This window comes from Branchiostoma lanceolatum, chromosome 1 (assembly GCF_035083965.1).
Source record: "Branchiostoma lanceolatum isolate klBraLanc5 chromosome 1, klBraLanc5.hap2, whole genome shotgun sequence".
Taxonomy (NCBI): Eukaryota; Metazoa; Chordata; class Leptocardii; order Amphioxiformes; family Branchiostomatidae; genus Branchiostoma; species Branchiostoma lanceolatum.
The window spans coordinates 846301-865095 of NC_089722.1; the positions used below are offsets into that span (position 1 = coordinate 846301).

At 41.4% G+C, this 18795-nt stretch overlaps 2 protein-coding genes across 2 annotated transcripts in view; both read left to right on the plus strand.

Annotated features, from left to right (window-relative positions):
• LOC136428627 (glutamate receptor ionotropic, kainate 2-like) overlaps nucleotides 1-18161 on the plus strand; it is a 36972-nt gene extending 18811 nt beyond the window's left edge. The window contains exons 11-17 of the mRNA XM_066418301.1: nucleotides 10570-10805; nucleotides 11701-11854; nucleotides 13459-13603; nucleotides 15210-15451; nucleotides 16132-16232; nucleotides 16503-16671; nucleotides 18000-18161. Of these exons, the coding sequence (XP_066274398.1) occupies nucleotides 10570-10805; nucleotides 11701-11854; nucleotides 13459-13603; nucleotides 15210-15451; nucleotides 16132-16232; nucleotides 16503-16671; nucleotides 18000-18068 (1116 nt within the window). The 3' untranslated portion in view covers nucleotides 18069-18161. The remainder of the gene's footprint in view (nucleotides 1-10569; nucleotides 10806-11700; nucleotides 11855-13458; nucleotides 13604-15209; nucleotides 15452-16131; nucleotides 16233-16502; nucleotides 16672-17999) is intronic.
• LOC136432699 (glutamate receptor ionotropic, kainate 2-like) lies at nucleotides 1491-9831 on the plus strand. Its single transcript, XM_066424169.1, has 10 exons — nucleotides 1491-1563; nucleotides 2879-3028; nucleotides 3578-3847; nucleotides 4591-4787; nucleotides 5553-5606; nucleotides 6083-6319; nucleotides 7586-7693; nucleotides 8424-8540; nucleotides 9410-9511; nucleotides 9697-9831. The coding sequence occupies exons 1-10, from the start codon at nucleotides 1491-1493 to the stop codon at nucleotides 9829-9831; spliced, it is 1443 nt and encodes a 480-aa protein (XP_066280266.1).
• Nucleotides 18162-18795: the final 634 nt, after the last annotated feature.

The following is an 18795-nucleotide window of genomic DNA, read 5'->3' on the forward strand; positions in this document are numbered from 1 at the left end:
TTGATATAGTAAAACATACGAATGCATGCGGTCGATATAGTTCTTTGTAGCTTTGAATAGGTAAAACTTAGGAATTCCACATTTCGGACACGTAAACGTATGTACGTAAACACAGCCCTACAGCATCGACTATGACTAAACAGCCCTATACGAGAATGGCAGTCCGTCCATGGCAATGCGTCAATGGCAATTCGTCCTCGGTAATACTTTCCAGGCAGAGGTTGGTGGGGAAGATCGTGACCGTTTTATCATATGCCCCGTTTTTCGTCGGCTTTCCCCACCAACAAATTCGAACTGAGGTTTACAGAAACTTGCCTGTAACGACGAATCGCCGAGCCATATCACCAGCCGGAAGACGGGATAGAGGCTTAAGGTACAGTATAGGCTTCCCTGGTCGTAATTCACACCTACACGGTAAGTGAAGTTTGATAAGGCAACGATTAGCTGTAAATAGCCTTTGAGTCAGCGACGTAGAGCAGAGGCTGGTGGAGCGAGCGGACAAAAAAACGGGGCATATAATAAAACGGTCACGATCTTCCCCACCAACCTCTGCTTGGAGAGTACTCAGGAAGTCATCATGATCAGTGACAAAATAAGTTTATTGTGGAGACAACTATTCTCTTTGGTTTGTGTCAGTCTAGATAATTATATTCCGATCTACGCTCTCTCGGAAAAATCTAACTCACGCATCTATTTACCATAGCCACTTACTTATGCCATTGATTGTATCGCTAACCTCAGTAACGCAGTTTAAGCTGCTTTTGATCACATTCCGTTATCTTCGACAGAGTATATCACCGAGCTGCAACCGATGATTAGTCCACTTATGACCTGGCAACATCCCAAAATGAAGTAGTTTCTTTGATCCTCTGATAGCACGTGCTTTTTTTATTCATGAATGAAGATGAAAGCTATCAATTCGAAATCTCCCCCTTCCTATGGTTATTGTAAACTAATGGCATCTTTCTTTTCAATTCGATTTAATTCGGCAAAGCCAAATACAAAAAACGGAAACAACGAAATTGTGGGCACAAATTTTAAGCCAATTTTCTTTCAAAAGTCTATCAAAATATTACAATCAATTTATCGAATACCAATCGTTGGTTTCATGCACGGAACCTATCATTGGTTTCATCTCAAATGATGCTATCTAAAAATATGATGTTATCTGAAAAATAGATGGGAAAAATGACATCAAGGCCGCTATCTGTTGGTATGTTGTAGGCCGGCCACCTGCGTCTAAAGCATCTATCATCATTTAGTAGAAGAGCACACATCGGCCTTGGTCACTGCGTAATGTTGTTTTTAGGGTGAGAACTTTCTGGCGTAATGCACAGAGACCAATTTTCTTAAAGAGGCTCTTTCTTATCAGTTCAATTAGTCTTCTTAGGCTACAGCAACTTCGTTATCTCCTTGCAAACGTACATTTTACGGTCTGGCTCTTTCCGTGAGACGTTGCTCCGGGATCTCCGCCCAGTACCGTGTAAAACATGGAAGGTGTGCTGCAGTGTTTCGTGTTCGTTCTTGCTGTGGGATGTGCCCTTGCCGTCAATGTGACGATTGGTAAGTAAGAAAAGCTCGTTGTTAACCTATTTGTAGCCTTAGGTACGATTGTAAACAGCGAAGAACAAAACGAATTGGTTAAAGGCGTCAGAGTTTGGTTGTAGTTGACGTTTCTATCTACGAAATTGTTCCAAATGTCCTTGAGGTGGTTTTTAGACATAAATGTTTAGACGTACATTTTGTCACCGCTCGCAAGCAACAAAAGAAAATAGACCAGTTTGTACTTGTTGTTTTTATAGCAGCAAAAGATAAATGGATTGACAGGAATATACTGTGACTGTTTTTTTTTTATATTGAGAGAGGATGATCCATCAGAATGTTGATTTCTTCAGATTTTCCACTTTATGTAACCATATATTTGGCATTAACCAGCGTGCGGCAATATGTAAGATAAGAATTAGCGCACACCCGTCAGAAATAGAGAGAGGGGGATACAAAAAGCTACCGTTTCGTGACAGAACGTGTAAACAGTGTGCAACGAAAGCTGTGGAAAATACATTTTATCTGCAGATGTCCCAAATTCGAAGCTGAAAAAAAAACAGATTATTCACAAAGGTATCCAAAATCTCGTTAAGCTTTCCTAAATGAGGAAATCCACGGAAACTCGCATTCCTTCTGAAATCATCCAGCCCAATCATCATCGAAAACGTGGGACTTTTTATTTTTCTCTGCTTTCAAAGAAGAAATCAAACCCCGCATTAGTATCTTAGACATAAAAACTTATTGTAGACTAGGAACGTAATTTAATCATCGTCGTTTGTATCACATGTATGATTTATTTTTTTCACTTCATGTTCGTGCATCGTCATTAATTGTTGTAAACCTGCAATTGGCCTACGGGCATGAATTTGCAATAAACTTATATATGTATGTTTAATACTGCAGGGGTTATGATAAAAAAGAAAATGTACCATTCTGTACTTGCTATGTTCGTAGCAGCCGAAAAATAGATATTTAGTTTGACGTAGATATAATATAAATGCTTGCTGAATATTGAAGAGGATACAATGCATAAACGAAGAAGAAGAAGATATCAGTGAATAGTTTCATCAGGTTGGTAAGTCACTGAATAAAAAGACTCTTTTTACACAACCAAGAGATTTGGTGACCATCTGTCACCTTCTACAAGGCAGTTCTGACTGGTTCATAAAGCAATGCAGCACAGATGTTGTTATGTGAACCAGTCAGAATTGCCTTGAAGAAGGTGACAGATGGTCACCGAAACGTCGGTGGAATAAATCTCTTGGTTGTGTAAGAAGATATCCTTTAGAATCATGGTCCAAGTTTTTCTCCTGTTGTATCCTTAACCCTGCAGGGGTTATGAATCTTGGCCAGATGTCGTCTGATTTTGACCGAGCCGTTGGAGTCATCCGAGAGAGCGGGGCGTTCCCGGAAACACTGCAGCTCTCCATAGTCGAGAAAACTATCGACGTCACAGACAACAACCTCACGGCGCTAAACACAGGTACATGGAATGCATTTATCTATTTATTTATTGGTTCATCATGTACATGCCAGGGTTGCCCCTACTCTTTTTCGAAAGGTGTTGTGGGTTCTTTTACGTGCGTTGAATGTGACTCTCCCCAAACACATATGCTCCCGTATACACCGGTTGTTTATTGACCACTGGGTGCATGATCAACATTAGGTTAGCAATAGTCCACAGCTTGTCTGTATTTTCAATTTTCAATGTTAGAATGTAGCATTTTATCAATTCATGTTTTTCATTATGCTTTTTATAGACCACGTGCGGTCATTTGTGCATTTAGCCCTTTTAGGTATGAATATGCAATAAAGACTATTATCATTATTATTATTATTACTATTATCATTAGTATTATTATTATCATCATCATCATCATCACCATCATCATCATCTTCATCTTCATCATCATCTTCATCATCTTCATCATCATCATCATCATCATCATCATCGTCATCATCATCATTATTATTATCATTATCATTATGCATCATCATCGAATTATTGATTTTGATGATTTATTGCTAACAGAAATGGACGAGTTTCTGGATGAGGAGATCTGCGCTACCGTCCTGTTGGACTGCTGGGACGATCACTGTCCCGACTCCTCCTTCATCCTCCGCGCCCTCCCCCCGCCCATCATCCGGGTGGGACCCCCCGCCAGCACAGACCAGGACGAGCAGCCAGACGTCAGCATCCTGGAGATCCACCCGTCAGCCTACCAGATGGCCAAGATGTTACACCAGACGATACAGACGTTCAACTGGCGTTCTCTGACAGTGTTCTTTCACAAGAGCGGAGGTAAGGAAACTTACATGCACACGAATATGTATATAGTTGTTAACATGTGACCTGTGCTTATCCCAATGGGGCAAAAATGTGCAATAAAGGTCTTCATTCATTCATTCATTCATTCATTATAATTGTCATGTCACGGTAACTACATCTTTACATCACAAGGCCTTTACAGAAAACCATATTCGAATCAAGATAAAATGTAGAACACTAAGTTGTATCTGTTTCATTTTTAGATAGCAGATATTGCTTGACTGTTTAGGTTTTCGGTATAATAAAAATGCTTCTTCTTACCTCATATAAGGCGTATAGAGGATTGGTTTACTTCATATAACGTTAGTATCTATTCGCATTCATTTTTCCTTTCACACGGTATATCCATACTAGACCAAACATTCATGTGTCCTCTCACACGGTATATCCATAGTAGACCAGGCAGCATTGCTAAAATATGGACCCCAGAAAGGAACAACGACACTATATATGTATATGTATATGTATATGTATATGTATATGTATATGTATATGTATATGTAAATCTGAAAATCGTCGCCGGGGTTTTTGTAGTCTTGCGAAACTAACTTTGCGCAAAATGCTCAAAGTATGAAGTTATTACGCAAATGTGCTAAATACTGTTAGTAAATATCACTGCCATAAAGATTTCAACCATTTTTTTATTTCCATATTTTGGGCCCTAATATTGCTTTGGTTGCCTTTAAGAGAACCGTTGTCCTGCTATATTTCTCCAGGCTACCACGGCGTGTTTGAGCAGCTGATGTCGCTGATGAGCTACTCCAGCATCTACTACCGCGTGGCGGAGGTGCCGAGCGACCCCACCGACCGACACGTGCAGCTGGAGACCTTCCTGAAGAAGTCCAAGAACCGCAAGGAAAAACGTTTTCTCATCATCGCGGACGCTCTCGCAACCAACGAAGTTCTTCACTATGTAAGACTAACTTATAGAATGATTGACAAAAAAAGCATGCCGAAATGAAAAAATACTACATAGTCTGTCTATTCTATTGATTCTCATCAACAATTATCAACAATGTAAATCTAACATAGGATCAATTTTGGTATGTATTCTAGACTAGTACATGTGATAGAATTTCGATAGAAAAACCGCAAGGAAAAACGTTTTCTCATCATCGCAGATGCTCTTGCAACCAACGAAGTTCTTCACTATGTAAGACTAACTTATAGACTGATTAACAAACGAAATATGACAAAATAACAAACTACTTCATAGCAACTGTTTCAAAATGTTATCCAGCTACTTGAGTGACTTTATTGCCGTATCTTATTACCTGGATGTCTAACCTTCATCAACGTAAACTTCTTCATAGTCTGTCTATTCTATAGATTCTCATCAACAATTATCAACAAAGTAGATCTACCATAGGATCAATTTTAGGATGTATTCTGGACTAGTACATGTGATAGAATTTTGTAACAACCGAACTTCAGCTGAAAGATGATACTGTAAATGCAGAAATGTTCGCGGTGGTTTTATATTTATGTTTTATTCTTTTCCAATACTGTAGCAGTATGTGACTGTAGCGCTGCCGCAAACTTAAAACCACCGCGAACACCCCATTTTCGCCTTAGCGCGAAACAAAAACCACGCCAACTTAAATGCATTTACAGTCATTCATCATTAATACCAATTCATAGCACAAAGAATCTAAGTTGTAACCACGTCTCCACACAGGCCCTTCATCACCTGATGCTGGATCCAAGATACCACTGGATTCTCACGACTTTGGTGAGTGACGACATTATCTTTGAAAGCTATTACCTCTCCGTGAATAGTTTCATCAGGTTGGTAAGTCACTGAATAGAAAAGACTCTTTTTACACAACCAAGAGATGTATTCAACCGACGTTTCGGTGACCATCTGTCACCTTCTTCAAGGCAATTCTGACTGGTTCACATAGTAATGCAGCACAGGTGTTGCTGCTTATACATAATGAGATACATTCCCAAACGCAAAGTATTTACATATGTACAATCACAGGAGATGACATCACTATATCGATAGGTGTGTATGCGTTACACTTCTGTACGTTTGGGACCGCATAATTAATGTCATCTCCTGTGGTTGTACATATGTAGATATTTTGAGTTTAGGAATGCATCTCATTATGTATAAGCAGCAACACCTGTGCTGCATTATTATATGAACCAGTCAGAATTGTCTTGAAAAATAAATAAATAAAAACAGTGACATTTCTTCCCCAGGAGGAGAACGGACTCCAAGTGTATCACCACAGGAACACCGGCGTGCGCATGACCCTGTTCCGGCTGCGGACGCACGAGACGCCCTACTCCAGGTTCGAGAACTTCAGCAGCGACAACCAGAGCAACACCCTCCAGGGTGCCATGACCTTCGACGCCGCGCTGGCGGTCTGGCACGCAGCGAGGCTTCTGGCAGAGGAGAGGGACATCTGCGAGCAAATCGGATCTGCAGTCTATAAGGTCATGAAGAAATCCGATTATCGTTTTGGGGAGTTGCATGTAATCTACAAGCAGATCTTTCGGTGGCATGAACTCTATCCCATATGGATTGACCAACAAACGTGCCTGAACTGAGTATCACGGCAAAAATGGCGGTGATACTTGTCATCTTCTTACTGCTATTGCTAGTTTCGGCACATTTGTCTCACACTTTAAATTCACAGAGGTAACAGCTTTCGAATGTGATATATTAACAACGCTGATTTCCAGCTCTTAGTTCTACGCCGCTCTTTTAACTTCCGTAAATTTTAAACATGTCTGATTGTCGTTTTGGGGAGTTGCACGTAATCTCCCAGCAGATCTTTCGGTGGCAAGTGCCAAAAAGGAAAACCAGTATCAAAAGCCTCCAAAGTCTTTGGTTCAGCTTTGCTCTTTCGATACTGCCTTGCCACCAATAGATCTGTTTGGAGAGTAACGTTAAGGTACAGTATCAGGTTGGTAAGTCACTGGATAAAAAAGCCTCTTTTAACACAACCAAGAGATTTATTCCACCGACGTTTTTGTTTGCATCTCATATATGTGTAAGCAGTAAAACCTCTGCTGCATTGCTATGTGAACCAGTCAGAATTGCATTGAAGAAGGTGACAGATGGTCACCGAAACGTCGGTGGAATAAATCTCTTGGTTGTGTAAAAAGAGTCTTTTTTTATTCAGGGTTCATATATCTCTAATGTTTTTATGTCGCTTCTGAATGATGCATGTCTAAACCATGTTTTGCTTGTATACAATACTGGCAACAAACAGAATATAGATACTGTGCGTCTTATCTTTATCATGTGAAATGTTTTTTTTTAATTCTTTTTTATTCATTTTGCAAAATAATAAATAAACACAATAAAAATACAATAATGTAACACATATACCACGGATTCAAAGCAAAAGTATGACACAGCAAACAAATGAAAGACAAGAATCATGTTAAATGTTACCGTATCTTTCATCTCACATGGTCATTTGAACGGTTTGATGCTCATTTCTTACTAGATGTCTACTTGACTAAATCTGCCCTTAATTGTGTTGTAACTTAATAAAGAGCTATCCTTAGCCCACCAGGGAGTTAAGTCACTCAATTTAACTGTTTACCCATTTGGGTGATTAAAAGATACCATATTACAGGCAATCATCCTGTGAACTCGCCATTTAATTTACTCCCTGTCTCTTTTCTAGGACGGAGAAAGATATCAGGTACATTTATCTCAGTTAATCAATTGTAATTTCATTACAACAGGTTGGGTTCAACGGGAGGTCCGGGATGGTGGCCTTTGGTCCGCAGGGATCGCGCGTAAAGTTCTCCATCGAGATAATGGAGCTATCTTTCGAAGGACGACCTGAGCACGTAAGTACTGCATTTAATTTTACGGGAAGGATTTTTCAACCTCGTTTTCGTGCAAGCTCTCGTACGTCCTCGTCATGCTGTGCTCTCGCGAGATCTCTAAATAACGATCGCAATTATCTGCAGTCTCACTCAATGACAAGGAAACGGTATGGGCTTGGTATGTTTGATAGCAAGAAACATTGTCAACCACGGGTGGCCATGGGAGGGTGGTCAAATTTTTCCTCTAGTAGGTACATGACATTCTGACGTTGCAAGGCGCTTATAATGACCGGATGACGTGGCTATGACCGCAGTTCAGAGGTCGTGCATCTAATTAAATAATTTAGGCTCCACCCGAATTGACATTATTGGAATGGGGCTCGGTGTTGTCTAGAATAGCTTATATCCTTGTATCGTATCTTTTAAATCAAACATAACATTCTATCCATAAGAAACAATTTCAGTGAATGCATTTCTTTTACCAACAATATTGGTGAAACCATTTGATTATAAAGAGATTATATGCCATGGAAGGTCAGACAATTCCGTTTTTTTTCTTGTGCTGCCATACATTGTACATCGAAATCATGTTGTATTCCCTTAACTCTATGATGTTTGTACTTACACAATGAATGTTAACTTAATGATTTTGTGTAGGCTGATACTGCTACCCTAACTGTACTTTGGGGATTTTCTCTGGGTGAATCTTAAATCCTTAACGCCTAGCTTTTTCATGATTCTCTTATTGCAGATCGGACAGTGGACTGAGAGACAGGGAGTAACTCTGGAAAAATGGACAAAACTGACAGGCAGTCAGTCAACCGACCCTATCTTAGGAGGAGCGGAGCTCAAGATCCTGGGGAGAGAGGTATGAAGCAACCAATGACAGCAAAAAAATTACATACTCTTAAAAACATTCAATTACTCGAAGGGCCTGTACTGTTTCGGTAATCATTTGGAAGGCACAAGTGAAATAGCGTGACATATCTCTTTGAAATGCCGTGAAATAGCCTTTAAGGACATCGACAAATAAGCAGTAGTAAAAAATGCCATGAAGCTGTATGGAAACATACACAGGTGATATACAGAAGGTTCGTAAACTGTATATTGTTCATGAGTTCTTTGAAACACACCCAATTTTCTGTATCTACCGACGTTTCGACAAGAGTAAGTCGATTTTCCCTGACAAAGGCAGTCTAGAAGTTACCGAAAAGTCAGCAAAATACTGAACTTTTGACTAGTTTTTGTACAAAAGAACTCAATTTTTACTTCGACTTTATTTCAGGCACCTGGCCAATATAATTCAAAATACAGAGAAGAAGGCCTACGTAGAAATACAATATAATGTACCTTTAACCTAATAATATGAATACTGTAAATGCAGAAATGTTCGCGGTGGTTTTATGTTCACGCTTTACGCGGCGACCATTTCACCGCGACCATTTCACCGCGAACTTAAAACCACCACGAACATGTTGTCCAATACTGTAGCAGTATGTGAATATAGCGCTGCCGCGAATTTACAACCACCGCGAACACTCCATTTTCCCCTTAGCGTGAGATGTAAGCCAGGCGAACTTAGACTCATTTACAGTACACGAATGACAATCAAATGTTTTGATTTTGCCGCTTCTCTTGCTATCGTTGACTATTATTGCGTTTAAAATTAGAGTTTCGGTTAGCGTTTTAAAGACAATGTATTTCTAACATTCGTGATTTTCTTGCTACGTTTTGCAGAAGAACCCATGGCTGATTGTGAAAGACGGCTGCAAGGCTGGGGAGGTCTGTCCGAGAAAGAGATTCAAGGGTTTCCTACCTGATTTAATGGACCACTTAAAGGTATCTTTTAAGAAACAATATCAGTCATTTCTAAGTTGCATTATCCGTAGACGATCTTAAAAATGAAAGTTAATTTAGTAATAGAAAGTACGATGATATACCTCTAAAATGAAATTTTAAAAAAGTACTAATAGGCAGAACCTTGATTTTAATGATTGGATTTTATTCTTGTTTCTCGTCTTAAGAAACGTCTCGGCTTCACGTGGGTGATGAACTTAACAAGAGATTCCATGGGTGAAAAGGTCAAAGGTGAATGGAGAGGGCTGACCGGGGCGCTCGTCCGCGGAGAGGTAGGGAGTTCTTTGTTACCTTCGTGGTAAATTGAGGTATTGTTTTGGATGTGTCTGTGTTTCCGGGTATATGTAGTCAGAATAACGTTTAAGACGATCTGGATGGATTGTTGTTGTATTTGATGAGTGGGTGCGTCTTGGAACGATGAAGGTAAGGGTCGATTAAAGGCCTCCTGGCGACTTTTCCCCGCACTGCAGCAGACTGTTTTTTTGTATCTTTTACCCTGGACATGCCATGGTCTTGATTTTTTATAGCTTTTGATATCAGCCAAAAAAGTGATGTAGGTTTTGGTCACCTCGACTCACCTGACCCCACCTTACCTTACCTCACCTCACCTCACCTCACTTCACCTCACCTTACCTTACCTTACTTCACCTTACCTCACCTCACCTCACCTCACCTTACCTTACCTTACCTTACTTCACCTTACCTTACCTCACCTTACCTCACCTTACCTCACCTTACCTCACCTTACCTTACCTTACTTCACCTTACCTCACCTCACCTCACCTCACCTTACCTAACCCTAGCCTACCTTACCTTACTTTACCTTACCTAACCCTTCCCTACCTTACTTTACTTTACCTTACTTTACCTTACCTTACCTTACCTTACCTTACCTTGCCTTACCTTACCTTACCTCACCTTACCTTACCTTACCTCACCTCACCTCACCTTACCTCACCTTACCTCACCTCACCTCACCTCACCTCACCTCACCTTACCTTACATTACATTACTATCATGTACGTATTTTTTCACCACAGGCGGACACAGTGCTCTATGGGGCCACCACGCGTTCCAGACGTACTGAGGTTCTGGAGTACACGTTCCCCATCGCACACCAGGGCTACTACATCATCATCCAGCGCCCCGACAGCTCGCTCAACATCATGGACGTCGCCGGTCTGTTCGAGTTCCTGGCGCCGTTCGACATCTGGGTCTGGGCCGCCATCGGGGCGGGTCTCCTCGCAGTCACCGTCTCACTGTTTGTCATCAACTGGTAAATATATAAGTCAAGTCGCTGTGGCGTAGTGGCAGGGTGTTTGGCCCCAGAACCCAGAGATACCGGGTTCGAATCCGGGGTTCCTTGATTTGACCCGTTGACGTTGTGCCCTTGGGAAAGGCACTTTACACGACTTTCCCCACTTTACTGAGGTGAAAATAAGGACCTAGCTTTTGTCATCAACTGGTAAATATAATAATAACTTTATTGTAAGTTCAGGCCAGAAGGCTAATCACAGACAAACAAGTACATGGAGATACATGGAAATCGAAATAGTTATCAAGTCTACTGTGAAATTTCTATGTTAGCTATGGTTGACTATAGTTGGGTTTGACTTCTCTTTGACTTCTCTTTGAAAATGAAGAGACCCACGTTTTGTATCGTGAGTGGGTTGGTTGATTTTAGTAGTAAGATGGATTTTTGTAAGTTATTCAAATGGTGAAAGCTAGGGGAATTAACGGAAGTTGTTTTATATAATTCGTTTCTTTCGGCGTCATATAGAGGACATCGGCAAATAAAATGTATTTCATTTTCCACTGCGTTCATTGTACAAAACTTACACATTTACATAAGTCAAGTCAAAGTTCATTGCAAAACGATTGTAACAGGTACAATGTAAGGCAAAATACTACTGGCTACTTACATGAACAATGTACAACATGTATGTCAATTGTACAATTACATGATGAAGTGAATGTCTTATACAATCAAATCGCTATTTCACGAATTCTTGACATAATGAGTAATTTAAAAATCTGTGACAGCAAAACCTATAATGATTTCGTCGGAGTCCATGGGCACTGCCATGTTGGATTTTGACGTCACGTCGACGCCATTTCGTTTCCGGATGAAATTTGATTGTCCACTAAGTTGATTCTGTGCTATTGTCCAGCTTTAACCCATTCGAATGGTACCAGTTGGCAAAGCGAGGCGTTGTGGACAAAGAGGAAGGCAACCACTTTAACCTGGTGCAGAGCGCATGGTTCACTTATGGCTGCCTGGTAGGACAGGGAGGAGAAAACCTGCCGAAGTCAACTGCAGGACGGGTAAGTCGTTATGATTACGCCCCCTGGCGGAATTGAGTTGAATTTCACAAAAGTTCGTCGTCTACGTTTGGATTGGCCGTAGTCTTCTTTGAACCGTCAATGATATTCCACCCGGTCCATGTTTTATTGAGTCAGCAGTTATTACTCCGGGAAGGAGGATGACCTCCTTCTGGGAGTATTGGAAATGCTTTTGTTTGCGCGTTCGCAGCTATAACTCACGATCCCGTTGTCGCATTGGTGTGTAACTTGGCATATCGTTTGCCTGGTTCGGCGTGGTGATGCACAATAGCTTTGTTACACCATAACTACTTTAGTCGTCAATCCAATATCGCAATTGCACCCCTATAATTAATGCTATGTCCCACTGCCCTGCCATAGGGACCATGTTATAATCCGTTATGCATGACTGGAATACTTCAGGCAGATACGGGGTATAAATCTTCCTTACTTGCTGTGATCGTATAGTCACTGTTACATTGAAAAATAGACAACGTGCATCACCACACGCAACCTAGCAAACGATATACCAAGTTACATACCAATGCGGCAACGGGAATTGTGAGTTTTAGCTGCGAACATGTGCAGAGTGACCTCCAGTCTGTGTATTAAGTATGCCGTGTCCACTCGCAACTCGCATACAGTATGTGCGCACGGGACGGACGATGCACTTTTACGCACAGTGTGAAAATGGCAAATCTCTGGACCTTCAAACTTACCACACTTGTAGTTTATAATACGGAGGCTGTGACAATGTAAAAAGTTTACGCAGGGGATGAAAGATTGTTGAGAAATATCTCTCAGAAAAGTGCGCGCGCCAGTGTCACTTCCGGGTGGTTAGATCCGGTGACCTTTGACCTCCGTGAAATGTTACCATAATATAAATTAGCCTTTTTTATTGCAAATAGCTTGATAGCTATAGATCAGGCCGGTCTGCAATAAATTGTGGAAAGGGGATTTACTGCATATTTGTGATTTCTGATACATCTTAGTTGTAAGGCTGAATGGTTCGTTGATAATTGAAAAGGGGCCATCTAGATCTAACTTTGTGACTTTTCCCGGAATTTCTAGATCCCATCTGTGCCATGCTGTAAAAACATACTTTTCAGCAGGTTGACCACTCCTGTATTGCAAGAAAAAGATAAACAAACACTTTTTCTTTACTTGCTCTAAAACACTACTTGGACTGTGCAGAGATGCAATTTGTGTGGGTCAATACTTGTACATACTATAAATACTTCACGGAGAATTGTGTCCTACGGACTCTTGTTTACTTTATCGTTGTATATGATAGTCAAGGGCTGACGAAAATGTGACTGCATCATATATCTTAGATTTTACATGGTATTTGAAGATGACGTCAAATCCAACATGTTTGTTAATTTGTTTGTTGGTTTGTTGGTTTGTTGGTTTGTTTGTTGGTTGGTTGGTTGGTTGGTTGGTTGGTTGGTTGGTTGGTTGGTTGGTTGGTTGGTTGGTTGGTTGGTTGGCTGGCTGGCTGGCTGGCTGGCTGGTTGGTTGGTTGGTTGGTTGGTTGGTTGGTTGGTTGGTTGGTTGGTTGGTTGGTTGGTTGGTTGGTTGGTCGGTTATTTTCCCCTCCATTCCAGGTTGTTGCTGGAACCTGGTGGTTCTTCGTGCTGGTGACCGTAGCCTCGTACACGGCCAACCTGGCGGCCTTCCTCGGCAGGGCGAACCGGGTCTACGCCGTCCAGACCCCCGAGCAGCTGGTCGCTGACCGCCTCATGCCTTACGGTAAATATCTATCAATCCGATACGAATATGTGTTCTCGCGAGACTAGGTCACTCCGTAACGATATACGGATATGTGTTCTAGCGAGACTAGGTCACTCCGTAACGATATAGTACAAAAGTAGCTTTAAAGAACGGTTGCAGTCAGATATGCAAAGACTAGGTGTAACAGACCGTTCGGTGTAATATGACCAGCTGCTGCCGCGCCGCGTGCCTGCGAAGCTGGTGTGTTACGCCTAATGGCGGTTATACCGGCTATATAGATACAAATACAGATATACGGATATGTGTTCTCGCGAGACTAGGTCACTCCGTAACGATATACGGATATGTGTTCTCGTGAGACTAGGTCACTCCGTAACGATATACGGATATGTGTTCTCGCGAGACTAGGTCACTCCGTTATCAAGATGTACAGTAGACATCGAAAATTTGGAGGTGCGTATCTCGTTTGTCACTGATTGATGAATATTCTTGTAACTGTGATCACACGTGACTGATGAATCTCTTCAACGATACACGAATATGAAATGAATATGTGAGAACCATATGGGTGCAACCAGTAGAGAAACCGCATCGACACAAAATAAATACGTGTGTATCAAGCAACAACACCCTTGGCGTACTGGCAAATGCACTCCTAGCCCCTACCGGGCTCCAGAGGCGGTTGGTAGAAATGTGCAAAAAAAAGATAACATTACATAGCAGTTATTCCACGATGTTATTTTACATTGACAGCCGGACCCGTTCAAACATTTAAAGAAAACATCAGAACACAGTGTAAAAATTACATGCACATGCCCTTGAAAACTTGGTGGTGACGAGCAATTGATAATATCCATTATGTTTATGTTGTTATGTTTATATTTTGTCACTATGACTACTTAGAAGGGCAACTTTTCTGTATATATTACCCTCAGTTCGTTTGAGTTATTGTCATATATTCAAGTTTTGTCACTTCAATTCGAATTGCTCAATGAAAATATGCAGATAATGTTGATTATTTTAGTTTGACCTCTGGCCTCTCCCGATTATCTTTAGTTTTACTACACTTATTTTTGTTTACTTTACTTTATTTTACTTTACTTACCTTGTTTATTGTATAAGTTTTGTTTCTGCATTTGCTTTTTTAATGTTCGGACTCCAGGAAGAATAGTGTACCACTAATGGAGATCCTAATAAAACAAACAAACAGGGGTACAATTTGCCGCTCTGAAGCTCTTGTATGTAATTAACATCGGTTGAAGAAACAATTATGCATTGTGAATAAAAAGACTCTTTTTACACAACCAAGAGATTTATTCCATCGACGTTTCGGTGACCATCTGTCACCTTTTCAAGGCAATTCTGACTGGTTCACATAGTAATGCAGCACAGGTGTCGCTGCTTATACATAATGAGATCCATTCCCAAACGCAAAATATTTACATACTGTATGTACAATAACAGGAGATGACAGAATTGCCTTGAATAAGGTGACAGATGGTCACGTTACCGACACGTCGGTTGAATAAATCTCTTGGTTGTGTAAAAAAAAGTATTTTTATTCAGTGACTTACCAACCTGTTGAAACTATTCACGAATTTTGCATTGTTTATGTCACCGACAGGCACGTACGAAGGCTACACGCTGCTGAAGTTCCTGAAGAACACGACTCTTCCCCCCTTCCGGGCCATGGGGAAGTACATTGAGGAACACAGCGACACCGCCATACTCAAGAGCAAGGACGAGGGGCTGCGGCGCGCTTCCGAGGGCAACTTCGCCTTCATCGGCGACCCCAACTTCGGATACGTTCTGCAAAACAAGTGGTGCAACCTCACCCTGGGTTCTGCTCCGTTTTTCAAGTCAATGGCAAGTACCTACACCTACATCTACATTGCCCCAAATAGCCCCTTCAGGGGCAAAGTCGGGGGGAGTTGAGGTCCTGGGCTAAGGCGGGCAGGCCTCCAGCCTGGCACGGAACGACTCAACGACAAGTACCGACTTAGTTGTCCTTCAAACTCCTTCCATTTGAAAAAAAATCAATGACTTCCTTCATGATGCAAGTAGCTTGAAATCTAGTATTAATAAAGAGGATTGTTTTGTTTGTTTGAACCTTTGCTTATTCATTAGGAAGCGTGCGTAGTCCAATGGTTAGCGGCCTTGCCTCTTAAACTAGAATCCGTGAGTTCGATCCCAGCTGTGTCGCTCACCCGACACGCACGCTACGGGAAAGGGTCGCAGTCCTTAAGCTGTGGTCCACTGTTCATTGTGCTTGTCGAAAAGAGCTAGGGGAATTTCCCCCGTACAATGAACCTGTAAATACTGTTTGTCTTCCTGTTACGGCCAGTGGAAGATCGGCTCATCTGTTCATTGAGTTCATTTGAGCTAAACTGGTTCGAGATCACTTTCCTTTTACTATCCATGAGAAGCTCTAATCGGCACGCAGGTCGCTTTTCATTGAGGTCATGATGAAAGAGGAAAGGGTCAGATACTAGCTGGCTAGAGAATACATAGCTTTGGTCGGAATTTAACTGTTGATTCTTTGCCAGATTGCCCTGCCATTTCCTGCCGGGTCTCCCTTCATCGAACCAATCAACAGGGCCCTTATGGAACTGCAGGATGAGGGAATCATGGATAACCTCAGGAGCAAGTAAGGCCATTCACGATAGGTTCAGGATACGCCAAAAATAGTTGCTCAAGCAACTGGATAAAATTTTGAAACAGTCAGACGTTTCAGACAGCATCCGCTATCTTTCGTCAGTGACTAAAGAAAGATCTGGTAGAACTAGGTTTTATACCAAAACTCTGAATAGATATGTTAATTCATTTGACACTGTCAACAAAATTATGATAATACAAAACATTAGTGGGGGGTAGATAGCAGAAAGGTCTCATAGTTGTTCCGTTTCCTTGCTCACAGGTGGCTGGAGAAAACAGGGAAGTGCATGAAGCACACGCAGAGTGACGGCGTTCTCCGGATCAACAACTTCAAGGGAGTGTTCATCGTTCTACTGCTCGGCATCACGGCCGGCGCCATCGTCGGGCTGTTCGAGTGCTTCGGACACCAGTGCCGCAAATGCATCAAAAAGGTACGGCTCCACAACCCTGGATTCTAGCCTTGTTAGCTTGGTCCCAAGGTCCGCTAGCCACCTAGCCTGGAAACCATACCATCAGGCTCCCCGATATCTCTACGGCGCTGGGAGTGATGCCCGCCCGCCCAGACAGCTTAGCCCGCTCGGGGTGTGGGTTGACGGCCTTGGATTGAATTACTTCGGCGGCGGCGAAAATGTCTATGGCAGCTTAAGTAGGAAAGGCTGCGAAATTCTAATATGGCAGCTAAGTGAAAGGCTGACAGAAACGAAGCAGATTGGGCCGGGTAAAACACCCCTAAGCCGACCCCTTGAGACTGGGACCAGGCTACTAGCCACCCATCGGGCCAAGGCTTACAAGGCTGGACTCCAGGCTATCGTTACGTTACGTTCTCGAAATTACGTTCGGTTAGACACAACTTTAAAATGTCGAGTGAAGATGTCTATGAAGATAAAAATTAAATAACTTATTGAAATAGTAAACGTGCATTCCAAAGTATAGATATGCATTAGTAATTTTATTTTCATCAACTATTTGAATAATACAGAAATAATCATAAATTTCTTTTTCGTTTAATCTATCAACTTTTATACATTCACATAATCTTCCTAATTTGTATTGCTCTTAAATTACTAATCAAAATTGAGTTATTATACACAATGTATTCGCCTTATCGTAGTACACCCTAGCATTTTTTTATGATTAGGGACAAACATTATTTATGTCAAATAGAAAATGATGTATTGTTATTGATACTCAACTCAAGCAACTGGATAAAATTTTGAAACAGACGTTTTAGAAGGCATCCGCTATCTTTCATCAGTGACTAAAGAAAGATCTGGTAGAACTAGTTTTTATACCAAGACTATGAATGGATATATTAACATATGACGTCTGACTGTTTCAAAATTTTATCCAGTTGCTTGAGTAACTATTTTTGGCGTATCTTATTACCTGGATGTCTAACGCATTGTTACCTTCGCCGAGAAGGTTATGCAGAGGATAGCGTTTGTCTGTCTGTCTGTTTGTAGTGGCACAGCATAACTCGAGAATGCCTTGATGGATTGTTTTGATATTTGGTATGTTGGTAGGTGTTGAGGAGACCTAAAAACGATGAGATTTTGGGCCCCCTAGCGGCTTCTTATGGTACTGCAGCGGAACTTCCTGTTTTGATAACTCGTGTTCTGGACATGTTATGGAACTTATTTTTGAGTGGTAGATAGATCTTTGGACAGAGAGTAAGTGGTGTGGGTTTGGGCCGCCTAGAGGCTTTTTTGGAACTGCAGGAGCAGGTTTTGTGTCTGACTTTGTTATTGATATATTTCAGCTATGCGGGGAGGATTCCAAAAACAGTGATGATAACGGCGTGGAGCTCAGAATGGAAAGCGACATGTAGTATGACTTGTTCTTCCTGTGCTGCTGCAAGCTGTGTTGTTGGTCAAAAGTCAATTTACGACCGAATTACGGTAATATTTAAAGATGCTGGAGCTAAAGGTTGAGACGATTGAAGCTTTAGATAGGTTTAGAAGTACAAATAAACAATCAAACAAAAAACAATGCATGAAGAAGAATATACAATTAACTATAGCTACATTTTCTATCTATACTATTCAGATTTGAACAACGTAAGGTATTCGTCAGACAACATCAGTGTACGAACCTATTTTGAAATTAGATACTTCTTTTTGACATCTGTATTTTGATATGAATGGGATGTACTTGTATCGTTTGATGTTAATGTTCCGTGTCTGTATCTGTGTTGTATACGTATATACATATATCATATATCAACGTGAAGGAAAACCTTTTAATCGGAGACAGCTTAAGCATGTATGAGGGAGCTTCAGGCATTAGCCTCAAGCGTCAAACCTCTGCCGTAAAAGAGCCCAATACACTTATCGAGAAGAGTAGGGGTGACCCGGTGTGCTTGGCCCAAAACACGAGCCGTGGCGAAGCCGCATTGCACTACCACTAGCTACTTGCGTCATGCTTCAACTCAAATGAGGATTCCTTGAAACGAAAATGAAAAAACGTCTTATAGCTGGCACGTACATTGCTCGCCATCTTTGCATATAAAACTTGTAAATCCTGCAAGTCAAACACGGTGGAAGACGTAAAGCATT

Bases quoted from the DNA above. Each gene is read 5' to 3' on its own strand.
- LOC136432699 (XM_066424169.1), top strand. From the start codon at position 1,491: ATGGAAGGTGTGCTGCAGTGTTTCGTGTTCGTTCTTGCTGTGGGATGT. The intron at 3,029-3,577 runs GTACATGGAATG...TATTGCTAACAG, and splicing joins CCTCACGGCGCTAAACACAG to AAATGGACGAGTTTCTGGAT. The intron at 4,788-5,552 runs GTAAGACTAACT...GTCTCCACACAG, and splicing joins CCAACGAAGTTCTTCACTAT to GCCCTTCATCACCTGATGCT.